This window comes from Atractosteus spatula, chromosome 5, assembly GCF_055471065.1.
Source record: "Atractosteus spatula isolate fAtrSpa1 chromosome 5, fAtrSpa1.hap1, whole genome shotgun sequence".
NCBI lineage: Eukaryota > Metazoa > Chordata > Actinopteri > Semionotiformes > Lepisosteidae > Atractosteus > Atractosteus spatula.
The window spans coordinates 57,862,333-57,882,396 of record NC_142710.1 but is presented as its reverse complement, the minus strand read 5'-3'; the positions used below and the strand labels follow the sequence as shown (position 1 = coordinate 57,882,396).

General features: G+C 34.3%; 1 protein-coding gene across 2 annotated transcripts; it reads left to right on the top strand.

Moving 5' to 3' along the window:
- The first annotated feature begins 1,016 nt into the window (after positions 1 to 1,016).
- On the top strand, positions 1,017 to 19,167 carry nicn1 (nicolin 1). 2 transcript variants are annotated; one of them, XM_088915996.1, is made up of 8 exons: positions 1,017 to 1,178; positions 5,429 to 5,456; positions 5,953 to 6,096; positions 7,478 to 7,660; positions 10,400 to 10,513; positions 10,862 to 10,933; positions 17,911 to 18,015; positions 18,570 to 19,167. In XM_088915996.1, coding segments are annotated over exons 1-8 (690 nt in total). In that variant the 5' UTR covers positions 1,017 to 1,176; the 3' UTR covers positions 18,612 to 19,167. The 2 variants fall into 2 exon arrangements, with proteins under 2 accessions (XP_088772122.1, XP_088772123.1); XM_088915997.1 differs by lacking the exon at positions 1,017 to 1,178 and having other exon boundaries at positions 5,435 to 5,452.
- The last annotated feature ends 897 nt before the right edge of the window (positions 19,168 to 20,064 follow it).

Below are 20,064 nucleotides of genomic sequence, written 5' to 3'. Positions count from 1 at the left end.
AAGAACAGTTTCTTCAATTGACATTTTTACTACTGCCAAATCTATTAGATTGGTATGCATTTCATCATATGATTCTTTCGTATGACATGAATGCAGAAAATTTTTAAGGCTACTGAAGCAAAAAAAGCAAGCAAAGTCAGGATTTCTTCTGGGAGCCAGCTAATCTAGAAGTTGATAGCTCTTTGGTCCCATTGCTTCCTCACTTTTTACACTAGCACTACAATGAGGAAGATACATTGGCTTTTAAATATCACTTTCACACATTTAATTCCCCTACAGATACTGGTATAACTCTTCAGGTGTAAATGGAAGGGAATATGGGGGAAGGGAGGCAAACTGCTTTTGGTCATTTACCTCATGATGAAGTGCCTTTCCTCATCATACTGTATGTGACCACTTAAATGACAACCGCAAACTATCTTTACTGTATATCTCTACATGAGAATATTTCTGTAGGGTGCATTTTTGAAAATCACACCTGCCAGCTTCTTTTCAGGTAATCAAATTCCAGTCTTTTTCTGTCCCCTGGGATAGTTGTGTGTCCTTCCTGCTGCTAGATTGAGCACTTCTTTCTAAATGAATTTGAAATAACACGATAACAAGACAGTGGAAGGGAATAGCAAAGGATTTCCAATGACTTATACTCCTTTAACAGGATTCAGAGCTTCTACTGCTTCAGCTCATTTCCCTTTCAGTTACTTACTCATTACATATTTACTAGCTTTTTATTTTAATTAAATTCATATAAAGGTATCACTCAGAATTAAATAGGAAAGAACAATATCTTTTTGGACTACAGTATGTTAAATGGAATACAAGTGTGCATATCTGGTGCAACAGAAAGGAGCTTTGTGAAGTAAAACATCCAGATATTTTAATTTAATTGTGGTTGATGAAGGTTAAATTAAATATCGGTCGCTGTGATAAGGATTCCTGTTATGGTGCTTTTTTTACTGCTTGTCAATAGAACTATTTTTCTTAGTCTCTTGTCTCTTTAAAAAAAGCAGCGGTGTTGCCATGGTTGCAGACAGGAAGTTGTGCACAGAAGGAAGCTTTGGTATATTCTCTCACTCTCAGGATGAATAATGTAATTGTGCTGTTTAAAGAAAAATATATTTAGACAAAACCCTTCCGTGATTTTTGCATATTCGTATAATCCCAGTCCAACGGAATATTATGTAAGTATATTAATTTAATATTAGCTGTTTAAAAACACAACGTGCATTTTGTGCAGCAGTGTGTCATTTCTATGCAAACTATACGTTTTATAGTCTTGGTTTTATACCTCGATACCAATCTGCTAATTGTGCTAGCTATGCAGTGAAGACATCGTGCTCTGCAGAGACCGAAAGGAAAGGCTAGAGTATAGTAAATATAATGTTTTAATGTGTCCCCTCGTGCTTAAATATTTATTATGAATATTAACAAGAGTGAACAATAATCAGTATATAAGGAACACCTTACCGCTCTTCTCTTGTATGTGTAAAACTGCAGTAGTCGTAGTGACGTTAACGCTGCTTCCAAGAGGACTCCTAGTTGATGAGCATAAAGACGTCGCCAGTTTTACAAGAAGATATAAAGGCAAAATATTGGGAAGGGATTGAGGAGTTTGAGGCACGCACCTGTATATAATGACCCATTAAAACTTTTACAGTCTGTGATTTGTGCTATTTATGTGGACTTTATGGTTCTCCAGGTTTTAAAGGTGGTTAAGCTACAGTATGCTCCTTTCCCATCTTACCGTCCTGTGCCAAGAGCTTTTATTGGAGCATGTGAGAGATCACGATTGATGTGCTTGCCAGAAAGAGCTGTATTTCTTGTGACCTGTGACTTTATGGGTCATTGGAGCTGTAGAGCTGGAACCACAGATATGGATTAAGGTTATGCCCATTCTTTTCCCATGGGCTCCAACCTGGTTTGGAAAGTAACCTTCTTGCCACCAGGATTAGAGCAAGTTCTCCATTGTTTGGAGGTGTGGCAGATACTGTAATACGCCTTTTGGCTTGTTTTCAGCTGAAGTGCAATCACTTTCTTTATCGGAGCTCATTTCAATACTGGGAATATAAAATCCACATAGTTCTCTGAAAGTACCATATCAATATTAGTATTAGTTGTTTAACAGACAGTCCATCATGGTTAGATAAAGGGTAAAGCAGGTAATTCAGACTTCCTGGAGGGACTGCAACCATTTTTTTCCACCCGAGCTCTTATACTTATATAGCTCATATACTTATCTGAGGTGTTTATGTAGGTACACATGATGAAGTGGATGTTCTCAACTATAAAAATCATATGGTGACTCAATTTCTCATTTCTCCAGCCTGTGTTGTGGAGCTACTGGTGCACAATGGCAGCCAGACCTTTTAGCAAGGTGGGTGCAGCACTTTAGTGGGCCCTGTCCTGTGTTTAAATCACAATCGGATGAATAGCACTTTAAAAAAGGAAAAAAAAACCCAATAATTTCTGTTATTAGCATTCTAGTGTAGTGTTTGTGATTAATTTAACAGTTAAATATATTCTGCTACTCATGAGAACGACACAAATAGATGTTTTCTTCCCACAACCACAAAGCAGAAGAGAAAAACAGCATTATCCAATAGCCTAGTCCTTTGAATTGGCCTCTCATTTCAAAGATTCATTTTGTACTGTATATATTAGGCTCTGCGCAGCATTAGTTTTGGCAATAAATGTGTTTTTTTGTAGGCTACAGTACATTATGAAAATGCACCTCAAATGTATGAGATATCTATAATGTGTATTATAAATTGTAAATGGTGTTTAACATTGCTGCATTCCTTTCACATATTCCTTCCCTAGGCCAGCAGAAGCAATTTTACAGTGATGATCTAAAATGTTATTAATTTTATTTAATTAATCATTAATCCTGGGAGACCTGCATTTTGTAATATGAAAAGTATCCTTTTACCTTCATTGAAGTACAAAGAGGAATAAATTATGTTAATGATGAGAAACACGTGACAGTGAATACATTTGTTTTGATTAGTAAATTTTGTGCATTTTTGAAGATGCAGATCAATGTGAATTAAAGATTGTTTAATGGCAAGCTTGGTTTCTTTACATCCAAATTAAGCTGTATTAATAACAAAGTTGTTCTAAGAGTAGATACCACTAGTAGAGGCTTTGGATAAATTGCTGATGCTCATACAAAAGAGAGATAAATAAGAACTTTAAAATGGTTTGATTTCATGACAGAAGGCTGTTTCGCCCATCTAGCTCAATTCGTTTCTAGTTATGAAGTGATTTCAGAATGTCATTTAATCGTTTCTTGAAAGAAGCCATCAGCATCAGCTTTGACAATATAGTTGAATACTGTCGTTTGTTCCAGAGTCCAGCACCCTTTTGTCATCACGTCTGCTGTTATTTCTTTTTAAATACAATTGTACGATAAAATAAAGTGTATCCCGTGATCTGTATTGTTTATAATATAACATAATTGAGTGGTAGTGTGGAGTGGTTAAGGAAGAACTTCTGACTGGGTTGTAGGTTGAAATCCCTTGCAGTAGTTTTCATTTGTGTCTTCTGATTTGTGTACAGTACATTGTTGGTTCTGAAGATGTCCAATGGGTGGACTTTTGTCAGATTCTTCAGAATTTTGAATACGTTACTCAGGTTAATGTATTCTGTATTCAAGATACAAAGATTTATTTTAGTTTGTGAGATAATTTATTTAAAGCCAGGGATGTATTTGGCTGCTTGTTATTGCACTGATTCCAGAGGCACATGATCTTTTCTTGTTATAATGGTGTCCAGAATTGTGCACACTATTCTAAATATAATGCCCAAACCTTATAAATGCATTACACATTTTCTTCTTCATTCCTTTTATCCCTTGATTTAAGTTCTACAATTCTAACTATATTCTAACAATCTGTTAGTGTTTTTATTGCTTCCTCACGTTGTCAAGTAGGAAAATGGTGTCAACATACAGTAAACACCTGTCCCACTATAGGGAAGTTTAGATAACATTGACTAAGACACTGATATGTTGGTAACAAAATGTCAGTGTCCACTCAAACCAAAAGCATTATAGTAGAATAATAGTAAAATTGTTTTATTTTGGGGAATTCAAAGCAAAGTCTCTACCAAGGAGAATAGGTAAATAATCAGTTGTTCAATTAATTGGATAACCCATGCTGTAGAATGTATTATCCGGTTTACTTATTAAGGATTATAATTTACGGTAGGTATAGAACCTGGTGGTCTCTGCTTGTTCAGGACCTAGAGTGAATATCCTTGCCTTTATTTAAAGCGCATGTATTCACAAAGTCTAATTCAGGTGACTTCCAAACTGAAGAAAGTTTTTTAAACTAATAATGAAAATTTGGTTTAATGAACAGTGCAGACAAACATCAAAGCATGGAAACATATAATGCATATACAGTACAGTAAATGCTGTGTTATTGTACAGTAGTGGTGTTTGGGAATGCTGCTCCCCACTGTATTTTTTAATTTTGTGTTTGTTGAAAGTAAAAGCAGAAGAAAACCAAGGCAAGCTTTACATACATAGTTTTGTACACCCGATTTCAAAAAGTTTAAACTACCAAATTCTTTTCTGTTTGATAAATGTCTGTTTTAACTATCAAATAGATGCAAATCTAAAATACATAAACCAGTATGCTCAATCCTCTAGCGTGAAAGCATACCATCTGAAAGTTTCTCACAATACATCATAAAAATATGAAAAGAAAAGTACTGTATTTAATATGTATTTGTGGACAATGCTGGTAACAGAAGTATATTGAAGTTGTCCTCATCAAAACCCCTGATCTTTTTCATAGTAGCTTCTTCATGCTTCATGTTTTCAACATTATATTTATAGTTTGTGCCTGCTAAATACATATACTGTATAGTTATAATCTGCACTTTTTAAACATTAAATGTCATTTTTCAAGTTCACTACAGCAAGTGTTTTTCCTCTCATTTTGGTGTCATCTGGAATATGGGATTTGGGCTTGTTTATTAACTATACCAGAATATAGATAATTGTTGTAAATTAGGAAGAGCAGTGGTCCCAAAACAGTTCTGTGTGTTATTGCACTAATTACATTAGTCTAGTTTGAGCATTCACTCTTAACTATACTCCCTGTTGCTTATCCATTGAACTGTTCTTAATTTCAAGACATGCATTACATTGAAAGCCTACTGACTGGCTGCAAGTTAAAAATTAGTTTTATGAAGAAATTTATTAAAGCTAATAGAAAATCTAAATACTCCTATTACGTCTGTATCCTCACCTGCAACTGATTTTTCAGAGAACACCATTAGCTTATGTACAGTAAATCAATTTTGACTATTGCCATATACAGTACATGATCCTCTTTAGTTATAATTATCATTCTATAACTTTACATTCAGTAGAAGTAAGAGTTATTGGTGATATGTTGCTGGTTTTGTTTCTATTTTTTAGGATGGATGCTACTCCAATTTTCCAGTCAGTGAGTATTACTCTTGTCTTCAGTGACTGTTTGAAGAGTTTTGTTAATATTTTATGAATGACATCTTCTGTTTCCTTTAGTATAGTTAGTATAAAACTGGGGCCTAGAAAGTTGCTTTACAGTATATTAACTGCTTTTTGTACCTTTAATATGTCTGTCATGTCTGTTGTATTTTTATTATGCTTATACTGTTTAATATCAAACTTTGTCTCTGCTTAGATACAGAATGTTGTCAGTTTCATCCTTCATAAAACGAATATTTAATCTCACGATTTTGTCAGTGCTTTCTTTTTTGGAAGCCTAACTGCACAGTGGAAATTTCCATTAAATGGACCCAGGTGTTAAGATCGACCTGTTATAAAACATAAACAATAAAATAATATTTTCTTCCTTTTCTTTCGATTTTCTCTTATTTTTTATCATTTAACTATGAGTATATATGTACACAAAATCTATACATTTATATTTAATTTTGTGCTTTAATTCTTCTTTGGAGACATTTTTAAAAATGAGTGAGCACACTGTAGAATGCACTGTGAAACGACCAGTGGCCCTGCAGATGGGAGATGTGAAGACCGACATGTCCAGGCCAGGGATCTTTGTTATAGACGTCACATTTCCACAGGGTCAGACTGTCAATGTAAGTTGAAGAAATGAAGCATTTGACGCAGGGATGTAAGCTGTGATTGTTTGGCGCCTTTCACTTTTTCAACCAAGACCTGGATTTAGTAATAATACTGGCCCAGTTGGTCAAAGGCAGCACTTTATTTAGATTAAAAGAAACTGTAAATAGAATAAGATCCTAGAGAATCAGATGCATTCAGTTGGCATTTAATGGTCTTGGCTGAACTTGATGAGAATTTGATGTGATATAAAAAGCCTAAAAGAGGTAAAGGCGTAGCCACATTGTAGTCCTTTGAACTTAGACATGGTACCAGTAGCTGAGACCTATCAGTCAGATCATGCCAAGAATTGTTTATGAACCAGTGTTAACCTAAGTCTAAAATCCATGCAAAAGGCTTAAAGTCTGTTTGAAAAAATGGTTTTACTGTATGTAAGGTCTTAGATTGTTTTAGTGCTTTAGTGCTCTTTGTGCAACCTACAGTATAGCTGAAGTTTAATTCATTTCATACTGTATCTCCCAATTCAGATGTACAGTACTTGCTGTCTCAATGTCAGTACTCTTTTGTAGATTTTATGGTCTAAGGAAGAATCAGTCTACTGCAGTTTTAACCAATCATTAAATAAAACACAGAAGCATTTAAACATTTCAAAATACATTAATAAAACATTAGTGTACTTCACTTGCAGTTTTAGGCTTACAGTTTCAGGGTCTTCTGGGGAGTTTAGGATTTATGATCAAAATTCCATTAAGGTTTATTTGTAAATAAAACATGCTGTATGCCCAAACTGAACTTATGATCATCCTTTGGTTTAATGTTGGTCTTTTACATGCAAGGCTCTGGAATATGACCTGAAGGATATTGGAAATTGCTTTTGCTTGAAAATGTACTGTAGTTGTACCTGCCTGCTACAGCAACAACTTCTCACCACCTGCTTTTTATTTCTATACATTTTGAATTGCTTACAGCATCATATTTATTTGTTATGATGGTGAAAATGAATTTTCCCCAACATTATATTTTTACATGTTTTGTATGAATAACCAATGACGCAAAATGTGCAAATACAAATATATGATCCGTTTCCTTCAAAACACAACAGAAGGCCTAGGATTTAACATTGGGTTTATCCCATCCAGTTCAGCCATTCCTCTAGTGCTTGAAAACACCACAACACATGTAATAACTGCCAGGATTTGAAGATCCAGTGTTCACTTCAGACATATAGTTTAACTACATCATACACTCAGTAGCCTCTGGTTCTTTTTATAGAATGTTGTACCAGATATCCTCTTTGTACCGTGGAAGCATGAAGCACGCTATTAACTGAATATATAAATATAATGTACACCAGACTTGCTCTTGTTTTTCAATAATATATATTTTTTTATTTCTCAGATACAAGAAATTTCTTTTAAGAACTATTACACTGCCTTTCTAACGGTGCGCCTCCAGAGACAGGACCCTGAATCTCCAGAGAATGCTCTGAAGTGGATTACTGGCCTGAAAGACTGCTGCCTTATGCCCAATCCACACACTGAGAGAGGATCCCAGGATTACTTCTCTATCTATAGACAGCAGGTGAGTCCAGGGAAAGCACAGTTTTCACCAAGTTATTTCTAATAAGACAAAACCCACTACTTACTATACATTTAGTGTATCAATTGAAGAACAATACATTTGTAGTCTGTGTTAATATCTTGCATCTGAGCTTATGTATTATATGCTTATATGATTCATTACACCTGTCTTAAGTATTGTATATTTCCAGCAATGGTTTTGAATTGTGTGAGAACTACTGCACTCAACCTGTTTTTTACTTATTCTTTTTGGGATGATCTACTTAATAGGATACCTTGACAGCTAAGACTAGTCTACTTGTTCTTTCATCATAACTATAAATTCTAAATTCATCAAGAGTAACACGGTCTGTATTTACAGTTGAATGTCCCAGAGGTATATTGAATTGCTTTCAGGGTTGTACAGTAGAACTGGTCACCAGATTGGCCTCAGTGTAATTCTCAAGTCAGCTGAAACACGTTTATTTTTAAGCAGACCTGAATTAACCCTTGCCAATCTTATCATGAAACTGAACATTTGAACTAATGGTTGCTGTTAAAAACACATTTAGTTTAATCTCGTTGCATCCATTCAGATCACTTGGTTGTTTTCTAGGGATTTTTTTTCTAAAGCTTTCAGTAATTTAATGTATTTCACACATTATTAGTCAAACTCCCCAAAAGAAGCACACTGGTGACTTTTAAAAATTGTCTTAAAAATTATACTTATCATAATTATAATTATACTACAGTTTTTTCTTTAGAATGTTTATTTTCTGTACCATTTTGGTACAGCTACCACAGATGAACCTATATTCTTCATACATTTAGCAGAGTGGTAAGTTTATTCCCACTTTTCAACACAGAAATCAGCACAATTAGACAGCAAGGTTTAGCTGAAGTCTTTCAAGATGCTAAGAGTCCCTTAGTTAAAAAGTTTAAACAATAATTATGTAACAGATGAAATTTGTCTTTCCTGTTTTTTTAAAACAAGTGAAATTTTGATAATTTACATATGATATTTAGGTATTTCAAAAATATATCAAAAGGTCTTTCAGCTCCTTGCTGGATTCCTGAAAGCTTGTAGTGATGCCAGTAAGAGATGTGCTACTTCATATCTATCAGTAACTTTCCTGAATTGCACTGTGGGGCTTGTAGCGTAAAAAAAGATAAATGACTTTCACATAAGGACCTAAGATATTCCATAAAGGTGAGTCATAACTAGATATTGCAAAGTGAGTGGAATATAATAAAAAAGTACTTATTCCAACTTGAAAAAAATAACAGCGCATTTATGCTGTTTTTTAAACCCTTACCCTTTTGCATAGAAGTGGTATTTGCATAACTGTATTGTTTTAAGAACTCTTATATTATGCAATGCAATTTTAAGGTACTCCTGGTTTAAAGTAATCTGTTTATAAACTGGAATAATGCAGCTTGTTGTTGGCAGTAACACTGCATACAGAATTTTGTGATGGTGCTGTCACCTCATCATTAGGATGCACAGTTCATAATTCCCATGCTTTTTGCGTACTTAAATTAGTGCTTCACATTTCTCTTCCCTTTTGAAAGAAATTGGCCTGTCATGATATCAGCACCTATTTCTGGGTAAATTTGTGTATCCATCACTCCAACCGACAACATTTGATCGAGGTGGATCTGATTCATGACAAAAAAAAATACAGCTTTACTAGAACAGACAATTAATATAACATACTATGCTGCTTCACTTTTGGCACTGTGTTGTCATAACATGCCTTTTTAAAATATTCTTTAGAGTGGTGGAAGATGTTGTTGGCCAGAGTCTAAATGGAACAGAAACAAGCAGGCTACAGTACATACATACACAGTATATATGTTCATTATATGCTTAGAAACATTTTGGAATTGTGCATTGTCAACTAATTACAGATCAATTTTTTTTCTTAAAAAGGTACAAAAAGCTTTGGTGTCAAGGTTAGAGCAAAAATTCCATTTGTCAAGGGCATTGTCAGAATAGGTTTTTGCATCAGCCCATCACTGAGCATGCAGCATTCACATTAACTTGGTAAAATAAATAAATGGAAGTCTGAGCTACTGAATATTGGTAATGTCAAGTCATATCTGAAGAAAATCTTGATGTGACAACAGAAACACAGACTGGATGTTAGCAATGATAAATATTTGATAGTATTCAAAACCTGAAATGGCCTCATGTTGTCTGGCCTAAATACCGTTAGTGCCTTGTCTCTCAGTGACCTGAGAGAAAACCATTCCTTATTTAGGTAGGTCCCTTCAAGGGCATGGCATGCGTTCAGGTTATTTGCCAGTTCTTACCAACAGATTGGTGGTAATTTTCCATAGTGGATTGACTGTATTATACTGTGAATGTTGTTATTATCTGTAGTCTCAATTTAAAAGCACTGTTATTACTGTAGTTTGGTGTCAGTTTTCTTAAAATAATTGCAATGATATACCGGAAATTCTTTAAATCATGGTAGTTAAATGCATCAGTTAAAAATTAAAGTTAGAGTATAAAAACAACAATTTATTAAGTAGGGTGGGATATTTTAATTTTTAATTTTCCCTCACGGGATCAATAAAGTATCTATCTATCTATCTTTAAGTTGCTAAATTGAATTCAGTTTAGGTGTCACATTAGTTCTTCTGAGGAAGATACTGTATATTTTTCAGAGTAAACCCAAACACATTTTACAATGAATGTGTAAACTATGGTAATATAGAGCTATAATACTTGTGCTCAACTATCCTTTGTTTGCAGATGCTTATTGAACCGGATGATGTGACCTCAGTGCGTCTCATCTTGAGGCAGCCCTCTTCATCATGGCTAACCTTCACTCTGGAAGAAATTAAAATCTTTGATTGTGTAAACGAGGTAGGTGACCTGGACACATTTAATTCTTACATACAGTACAGATGCCAGGAGTGTTACAGTTGCACAAAAAATGTTATAAATACTGTATATATCATCTGTGTTCAGATTTTGAATTATGAATGCTAGGCTGGCTCTAAAAGTAGATGTAATTTGCAAATAATGCACATATTAACGTAATTCTAAAAAATAATGTTGACTGATACAAAATTACGAATTACGTTAATATGTGCATTATTTGCAAATTTAAAAGCCTTTATTGAAGGAAAATAATCAATTATCAAGATTTAAATGATTGTTTTTGGTTTATTTTTCACTGGATACTAATAGAAATAATTTATTTTTTATCAGGATTCAAAAAAGAACTTTCCATCATGGTTTTCAAACCTTTCACCTGTTGACCAATCTCCAGATTTGCAAGAAGTAAGTTCTTTACAATTTATAAGAGTAATGTGTACTGTATACATTTTATATTACACATATTATATATACAGTATATATCTTTTCCACTTTGTGTAAGAGTGCTTTGTTAAAGAATCCAGCCATGTGTATTCCATGTTATCTGAGCATTATTTAAAGTTTCTCAGTTTAAATTCAAATTTAACAATAACTGAAGTATAACATTACGATTTTTTTCTTTTTGTTTGAAAATAAAATACTTGTAAAATCAAGAAAATAGCAGTAAATGCTTTCTTCCCTTCACAAAATTTCAGTGTTGAAAGAACTGAAGCTTCCTCAGTATTTGGGTTTTGAGAAGAGACAATAAATATAAAAGATCTCCAATTTAAACTGGGTCATTAGCCAGGTCCTGAATTCACTTCTGATGGATTATCCTGTAACACTTCTTAATTAAGTAATAATTAAGTTTAAATTGGTATTTTATGTTTATCCTTGGCTCTCAGGTACTGCAGTCAGAACAAATCAAGTCTAAGTGCTGTAAATGTTCTACATTCACCCATCATAAAATTCTTAAATAGAGGACATTTATCCCAAAGTTTTGCATTTTTATTTCACAGTTACCCTTAATGTCTTTTTTGCTAAATGTCATAGTTTGGCTTGAAAAAATAGGCATGCACCATTATAATGTTCACATTAAATTGGTTATCCTGATAGTTATATTATTCTATAATGTGCAGTTTTATTGTCTTCTTTTTTTCTAACAATACTATGTAAATAGGTGGCCTTGACAAGCACATTTAACACAAGCTAAAAAAAGTCACATTGTCTTGAATTTGTTTGTAGACTACCATAAAAACACTTTCCAGTAAACAAACTCTAACACTGGGAGATTCTCAATGTCTGTGTTGCTATAAATGTTCTAAATTTCATGCATATAGTAGGTTTATAAGAAAGCATAAAGATAAACTATGCAATTTCAATGGCTCATGTGAAAAAGTTTCAAAATAATGGATACAAACCAGGGGCTACATATCCAAGCTGATGGTGCTATCTTCATCATGCTTGAATGTTAATTAATGGTGTTCTTACAAATGGGAATGCCTTCATTGTTGTTTGTTATCCATTATGTAGCCTGGCACATAGAAAATTAATTTGTTCATATATTGTATAGCTCTCGCAGATAGTCCTAGATTTTGATCATGCGCAATTTTTGTGATCTTCATTATTTTTAATCATTTACTGTTGATAATAATAGACTATTCATTACTCTGTATAAGCCCACCCATTTATAGGTTAGACTTAAAATAAATTTGTACGCTTAAATAACAGTTTATTATAGCGGTGTAACACAAGAAGATAAATATACCTTGAATTTAAGATAGACAGTAGATTGTATTATTTGTAATGTCTTAATGTTGGCACATTGGAGTTTTTGATAATACATTCTCTTAATATTAATCCTAGTGAAGAATTCAATAAATCACAAATAGAAACAGGCAATTTCCCAGACATTAAACTCAGCAGGCTATGGTAATAGTCTGTCTGCAGATGGCACTGAACAACTCATTCCTCTTAATACAGTAGATGGAATAAAATCAATAAGATCTTAAATCTCTTAACATGCAAAAGTTCAAAGCTGTCTCTTGAAACATTTTTTCTATTTTCATATATGGTTGTCTTGTATGACAAGTACATTCTTGCTGCATCTAATTCTGAAATCTATAACTTTGTTAACTTAACATTCCTTAAGCAATTTACATAAGTTCCTGACTTCAGAGTAGATCTATTATTTTGATGCTACCACTTGTAGAATCAAAGCTCTCTGAGCACTGTAAAAATGTAGGCCTTATTCATAGATATATGTAGACTTGATGTGTTGTTTGCTTTCTATTTTTCTTATAGTATATTTCTTAATAGAATTCTGCATGGATATGATAATCACATTTAAAACATTTTCAGGGATGCAGTAGTGGGGCTGGTCTTGTTGTAGTATTTGTACAGCAGCTTTGTTTCTTTCTATGTAACTTTCATTGATCTTAGTCAGGTGTTAGCTTGTAGCTGAGGTTTCGTAGGATCCTTGTCTAAGCAACTCAAATTAATTAAACAATAGATTACTTGTGCTCCACATGGTGTTTATTGCACCACTAATCTGAAATATAAATATCCAAATCTGGTTATCTTTGAAATTTCGATAATGGGCAAGTAAATCCATTCTAATTGGACAACCTGCTTAGAGAAGCTCACTTTGGCACTCGGTATTATTATTGCAGGTTTACCAGACAATATTTTGGCTGGGCTTGTACTTTATGTCCCTTGCACAGGATGCAAAACATTGCCAGACACCTCTTGTGCAGCTGTAATGCGAGGGAAATAAATATGTGTGCTGTATATATAAAAAGGCCAATCTCAATACATAACAAAATGAATTATGCTTCTGAAGAAGCAATTAGTTCAAGACATTTTTTAAAGTCTGTTCTCAAATTCCACTACAAGATCCACCTGCAGGAATTGTAAGGTTTACTTGAGTAACACCATCAGGAAATCACACATTGCAGTAATACACCAGTCTTGGCCAGGGCCTCACAAATGATGTTGCATTGGCACAGTATCCCAGGATTTAATTGTTTGAAAGCAAAATGTCTCTCACTGAAGCTGAAAATAATCTGAAACACTGCAGTGGATATTTGCAGTTTAATGAAAACTATTAATATTGAAAAATTGACAGTGGTGAAAGGAAAGCTGTACAGAATTCACAGTTGGATGACAGTGCCCAAATTGCTATTGATCAGTTCCAAGTTTCTGACAGTGTTCATAACCGTACCAAAGAGAGTGTAAGGGACAACTGGGGAGTCTTTCTCAGATTTTCTTCATAAGCACCTCCTGTGAGCCTGATGTGAAAGAATGAGGATAGAACAAGTGTTACCATTAGGTCCTCTGAAATCCAAATTAACCTTGAGCTGAATATGTGAATTTATAAAACCAATTAAGGCTTTTTTGGATACATTTACCTTGATGCACCTTCATTTTAGAATTATTCAAATAGGAAAATTCTTTTTATTGTAATATGCTGTAAATGGTTGAAATCATTGCTATTTGGTAAGTAGCTACAGTGGTGTGAAAAAGTGTTTGCCCCCTTCCTGATTTCTTATTTTTTTGCATGTTTGTCACACTGAAATGTTTCAGATCATCAAACAAATTGAAATATTAGACAAAGATAACACAAGTAAACACAAAATGCAGTTTTTAAATGAAGGTTTTTATTATTAAGGGAAAAAAAAAATCCAAACCTACATGGCCCTGTGTGAAAAAGTGATTGCCTCCTAAACCTAATAACTGGTTGGGCCACCCTTAGCAGCAACAACTGCAATCAAGCGTTTGCGATAACTGGCAATGAGTCTTTTACAGCGCTGTGGAGGAATTTTGGCCCACTCATCTTCGCAGAATTGTTGTAATTCAGCCACATTAGAGGGTTTTCGAGCCTTAACCGCTTTTTTAAGGTCATGCCACAACATCTCAATCGGATTCAGGTCAGGACTTTGACTAGGCCACTCCAAAGTCTTCATTTTGTTTTTCTTAAGCCATTCAGAGGTGGACTTGCTGGTGTGTTTTGGATCATTGTCCTGCTGCAGAACCCAAGTGCGCTTCAGCTTGAGGTCACGAACAGATGGCCGGACATTCTCCTTCAGGATTTTTTGGTAGACAGCAGAATTCATTGTTCCATTTACCACAGCAAGTCTTCCAGGTCCTGAAGCAGCAAAACAGCCCCAGACCATCACACTACCACCACCATATTTTACTGTTGGTATGATGTTCCTTTTCTGAAATGCTGTGTTACTTTTACGCCAGATGTAATGGGACACACACCTTCCAAAAAGTTCAACTTTTGTCTCATCAGTCCACAGAGTATTTTCCCAAAAGTCTTGGGGATCATCAAGATGTTTTCTGGCAAAACTGAGATGAGCCTTAATGTTCTTTTTGCTCAGCAGTGGTTTTCGTCTTGGAACTCTGCCATGCAGGCCATTTTTGCCCAGTCTCTTTCTTATGGTGGAGTCATGAACACTGACCTTAACTGAGGCAAGTGAAGCCTGCAGTTCTTTGGATGTTGTTGTGGGGTGTTTTCTGACCTCTTGGATGAGTCGTCTCTGCGCTCTTGGGGTAATTTTGGTCAGCCGGCCACTCCTGGGAAGGTTCACCACTGTTCCATGTTTTCGCCATTTGTGGATAATGGCTCTCACTGTGGTTCGCTGGAGTCCCAAAGCTTTAGAAATGGCTTTATAACCTTTTCCAGACTGATAAATCTCAATTACTCTGTTTCTCATTTGTTCCTGAATTTGTTTGGATTGCAGCATGATGTCTAGCTTTTGAGGATCTTTTGGTCTACTTCACTTTGTCAGGCAGGTCCTATTTAAGTGATTTCTTGATTGAGAACAGGTGTGGCAGTAATCAGGCCTGGGTGTGGCTAGAGAAATTGAACTCAGCTTTCCAAAGATGTGATAAACCACAGTTGATTTATGTTTTAACAGGGGGGGCAATCACTTTTTCACACAGGGCCATGTAGGTTTGGATTTTTTTTTTCCCTTAATAATAAAAACCTCCATTTAAAAACTGCATTTTGTGTTTACTTATGTTATCTTTGTCTAATATTTCAATTTGTTTGATGATCTGAAACATTTCAGTGTGACAAACATGCAAAAAAATAAGAAATCAGGAAGGGGGCAAACACTTTTTCACACCACTGTATATGGAAATGTGAAACAAAGAACATTTTTTATCTCTTCCTGGGCCTATCTGGTACCTAGTGTTTTACATTATGTTCAAAGAAACACAGATAAGAAATGTTGCACTGCAGCATTGGATGTGGATAATTGTTAATGTATTTTGAATGTGCAATATACTGATTAAAAATTTAGTGCAATTCTCACAATGAAGAAAAAGAAGAATGCTGTAAGGGCAGGTGTTGCCAGTGGTTCTTATCTGAATGTTTTGTACTGTACAGTGCTGTTTATTGTAGTTCTTTAAATGTTACTATAAAATCCATCTTTAATCAAAATTAGTCCATACATTTCGAAAAGAAAGGGTTTACGTCCACAATTTCTATGTATTATTTAGATGAATTGATGCATGTAATAGAAAAAGAAATAAGTAAATAAGAATTAGTGCATGTGCGAAGGTAAGTGGACCACAGGTTCATTAGCTCAGTGAATGAGGAACTGTAAGTATAACCAAGTGCTAAAGTAATAGTTTACCAAGGTAACTAATCAAAGAGCCAATCACCACAAAAAAAGTTTGTGAGGCCCTCTACTATATAAAGGTAAGAAACCTAGTCAACTTGTTCTTATCCATACAGATTAGTGTAATACACCATGCCACGATCTAAAGAGACCTCAGACTACCTCAGGAAGAGTGTTGTACAGTAAGTGGTCATCAGTCTAGAGAGAGATATAAAACCATAGTAAAACATTTTGGAATTCATCAGTCTACTGTAAGACAAAGAGTATACAAGACAGTTTAAGACCATGGTGGCTCTATCTAGATGTAGATGTCTTTCAAAATTATTCTCACAGAGCAACAACAAAATTCATACATGATGTCCAAAAAAAAACCAGAATCACACCCAAGAATCTCCAGGCCTCTCTTGCTGCAGTTGATGTCTTTGTTCTTACCTCAACAATATAACACAATCTGAATAACAGTTGCATTCATGGAAGGGTTAGCCAGGAGAAAACCTTTGTTCCCAATAAAGATCCTATATACAGTAGTATAGGAAATGTTTGGATGCTGATGAAGCTGCTAAAGGATGCGGAACCACTTTGGAGGTGTATGCCTGGTCAGTAAGAATATTAAAAAGAAATCTTTATTCTAACATTTTTTACCATTTATTTTTAGGATATGACATGGACAGTGTGTTGTTGTTTTGTTGATATCTATTGCGTTTCACTTTATTCTGGTGTATTTGTGTTAACTTAATGGAGGTGAAAATAGAAAGTTTATGGGCTTCATTTGTGACTTCAGTTCCCCTAACCCTATTTTTCCCGGCAGTCTTATGTTTAACATCCAAGAATCTTTCTGCTGTTTTCAAGAACATAAACCTTGTGGTGGGCAAAGTATTGCTGTATAGCATGTACAGTACTACAGTACATTTAGTGCAGAGCTATTTTATAATGGTACATCGGAGGCCTGGATACTGTAGTGTCAGAGTGCCCTCTGCTGCTTGTATATACTGTATATCAAATTCTTCTAAAATAATAACATCTGTTATCCTCTTAACACTTTGAAAACTGTTCCACCATTAGATCACTTTCCTGTTATATTTTAGTTATAATTTAATTATTTTCTATGACTTTAATGGAAATTCAGAATAATTTAATTAAGAGTTCAAGCAATGATATGCTCAAATCATTTGTACTGAAATATTTAAGATGTTTTGTTCTGGATTCTTGGTTTGGTGGATAACTACAGGTAGAATTGTTGTTGCAAGACAATTGTTATCTTTTAGGTTTAACTTAATAGTAATGTTTGAAATCCATTGTTTCTTAAGATACAGCATTGGCTTCTGATTGTAATTTTTAGTGCAGAGTTTTTTATATAGAATGTGTTGAACTTTTGATCTGTCTCATACAAATTAAGTTAATATTATGCAGATTCTTGAATCCAATTTGTAGACTGGACACAGAGAGTCATGTCGAACTACTTTGCATGTAACTATATATATAATTATTCCAGGATTTATTCAATTTAATGTTAAGTCACTCCATATATGCATTATACCCTTATGCATTGAGCATACTGTATATAATTAAGTAATATTCAAAAGCATCCATTGTGTGATCTAAAATAAGCAAAGAATAGCTTTAACAGGTTAGTTATTTCTTTATTTGATAAAATACATGTATTGTATTAATCATTGTAACCAGACACTGTATGTTGTATATGATATGATATGATTATGTTATATACAATTAACACAATTAATGTGTATTATTTCTTTATTTGTTATCAAGGGAATACCTGATCCCAAAAAAGTGTCATCCAGTATCCAGCAAATGTGGGCCTTAACAGAAGTAATGCAGACCAATCAGACCGCTGCACGCATAGGCCGCTTTGATGTGAGTTAATTACAGATGTTTACCATCTTTCTATTTTATTTACTGTATGTATTTTGAACTTGTAGCTGCTAAACTGCTAAGCTAATACACCATCTTACGTTGGTAAATGTGCTTCTCATCATACTATATAGAAGAGAACATCATGATGCTAAATAATGGTCTTGATGATACACATTTGAAAACACTTTATGGTAGGCATTTTTTAAAGGTTATTGAATCTCGGGAATAGCGATAAAAAACTTGAAACTTGAACTTTAAAACAGTTTCAGCTGTTTATATCAGAACAGTTTTATCTTTGTATACCTCTTTAATTTTGTTTTGCCAACATCATTTACAGAATTTGTTTAAGTGCACATTTTGGATTTATTTTGTTGAATCATTCTGATTACTACAGTACCTTGGGAAAAAATGCAAAGCAATGATGAATGTACAGTATAGAAGAGATGCAATTTAAATTGTTTATACAAATGGGTTATATATGATGATTAAAAGAATTAGTATACTGTTTATGTGTTTTTAAAACTGGTTTTGCCTTTTTGTTTTTTTTCTTAAAGGTGGATGGCTGCTATGAGATCAACCTGCTTTCATACACATAACCTGAAAATTCATGAAAGAGAACATTTTGCAAACACAGAAGCTGTATCCTGTGGTTAAAACTGCCCTAGAGGGGGAGATTTTGATGGATTCTAATTCTGCCTTTTGTATACTGTATACTGTATACTGTATAAAGTCAAAGTTAGCTTGCTCTTAAAACACCATTATCTTCTATTGCTTATATACTATATGTAAAAAGGTAGAATTAGAAGTCTCTTTAGACAGTTCTGCTTTGCTCTGCATTGTGAAATGGCAAGAGCTATTAATATTCATTCTCTTAATTCATATATTTGTAATGTTTCTCCTTCAGTTAGACATTTGCTAATTGAATGTTTTGTCGCATTTGCATTGTGGAACTTGCAAATCAACAGAAATGCTTGCTCACCAGGCAGGGCCTAAATTGTGAGTCCTAGAGTAATTGGATGTCTTAAATTGTGGATTCGCTTACTAGATTTTTTGTTCCTTTGACTGAATGTTAATGTGAAAATGTAAAAATAACATTCCTTCATAGAGATGTATGCAAGAAGTAAATAAATGAAATCTGCTGGCTGTTTTATCAGATACTTTGTCTGTAAAATGCTTTTTCCGGCAAAATAATTGCTCCTAGAAATAGATGTAAAGATACCAATAGGATACTGAAAAGGTCATGAGGCAATATAAGCTGTAAACAGTGGACCGGGAAGGAGCATGCTCATTTCCATATTACGCCATATAATCAGCTCATGGGGGAGCCCTCCTTTATTCTGTGGTACAGTTATTCTTTAAGGTAAGGTTATGGCTAGGGGCAGAAAGGGGTGGAAGGCTAAAAATACCAGTAATAGTGCTGGCAAAGTACATACTGTACATTTAAGGCTATGAAAAGTAACCATGGTCCCCTAATCAGATCTTTTGTTTTAAGTCAGGCAAGAGTTTGTAATTTTAGTTTCCCTGGCTGGATTATTATAATTTCAACTGTTCAACTTCAGGCCTCCTGTTTTTTGCAGTTGTGACTTATTTTCATGCACATATCAAGCAGTATGGATTTCAGCAAATACAACGTGTGCTTCAACCCTTTTGATATTAATGTGATCAAATTAGAAGAGTACAGAATGATTTATCTTTGTGATTCAACAGTTGGCATTGTTGTAACCTTTTTTTCCAATTACTGAATTGAAATTCAATTCAATTAATTTCAATTATTACTTATATTTGAAGAAGGCGGTACAGGAAAGCACACTATAAATTAGATGCAGTCATTCAATTTCAAAGTAATTCTTGGAGTCAAAAGTTTGCCAAAGGAATGGAAACTTTTATTGTGGAGGTATGCCGGAAAACAGATGTAGAAAAGGACATGATACATTCTATTGTATTCCAGACCCGCAAACTACAGTAGGTAAGTGAAATATGCTGTGTACCATCTGGCCTTGGGACCTAGGTGAATAACATAAAGAAAAGCAATCTTAATACTATGTTATT

What these genes read in the sequence shown, in the direction of transcription:
- nicn1 (XM_088915996.1), top strand. An exon ending in TCTTTGATTGTGTAAACGAG is followed by an intron (nt 10,514 to 10,861) that starts GTAGGTGACCTG and finishes ATTTTTTATCAG; the next exon opens with GATTCAAAAAAGAACTTTCC. An exon ending in CACGCATAGGCCGCTTTGAT is followed by an intron (nt 18,016 to 18,569) that starts GTGAGTTAATTA and finishes TTTTTCTTAAAG; the next exon opens with GTGGATGGCTGCTATGAGAT.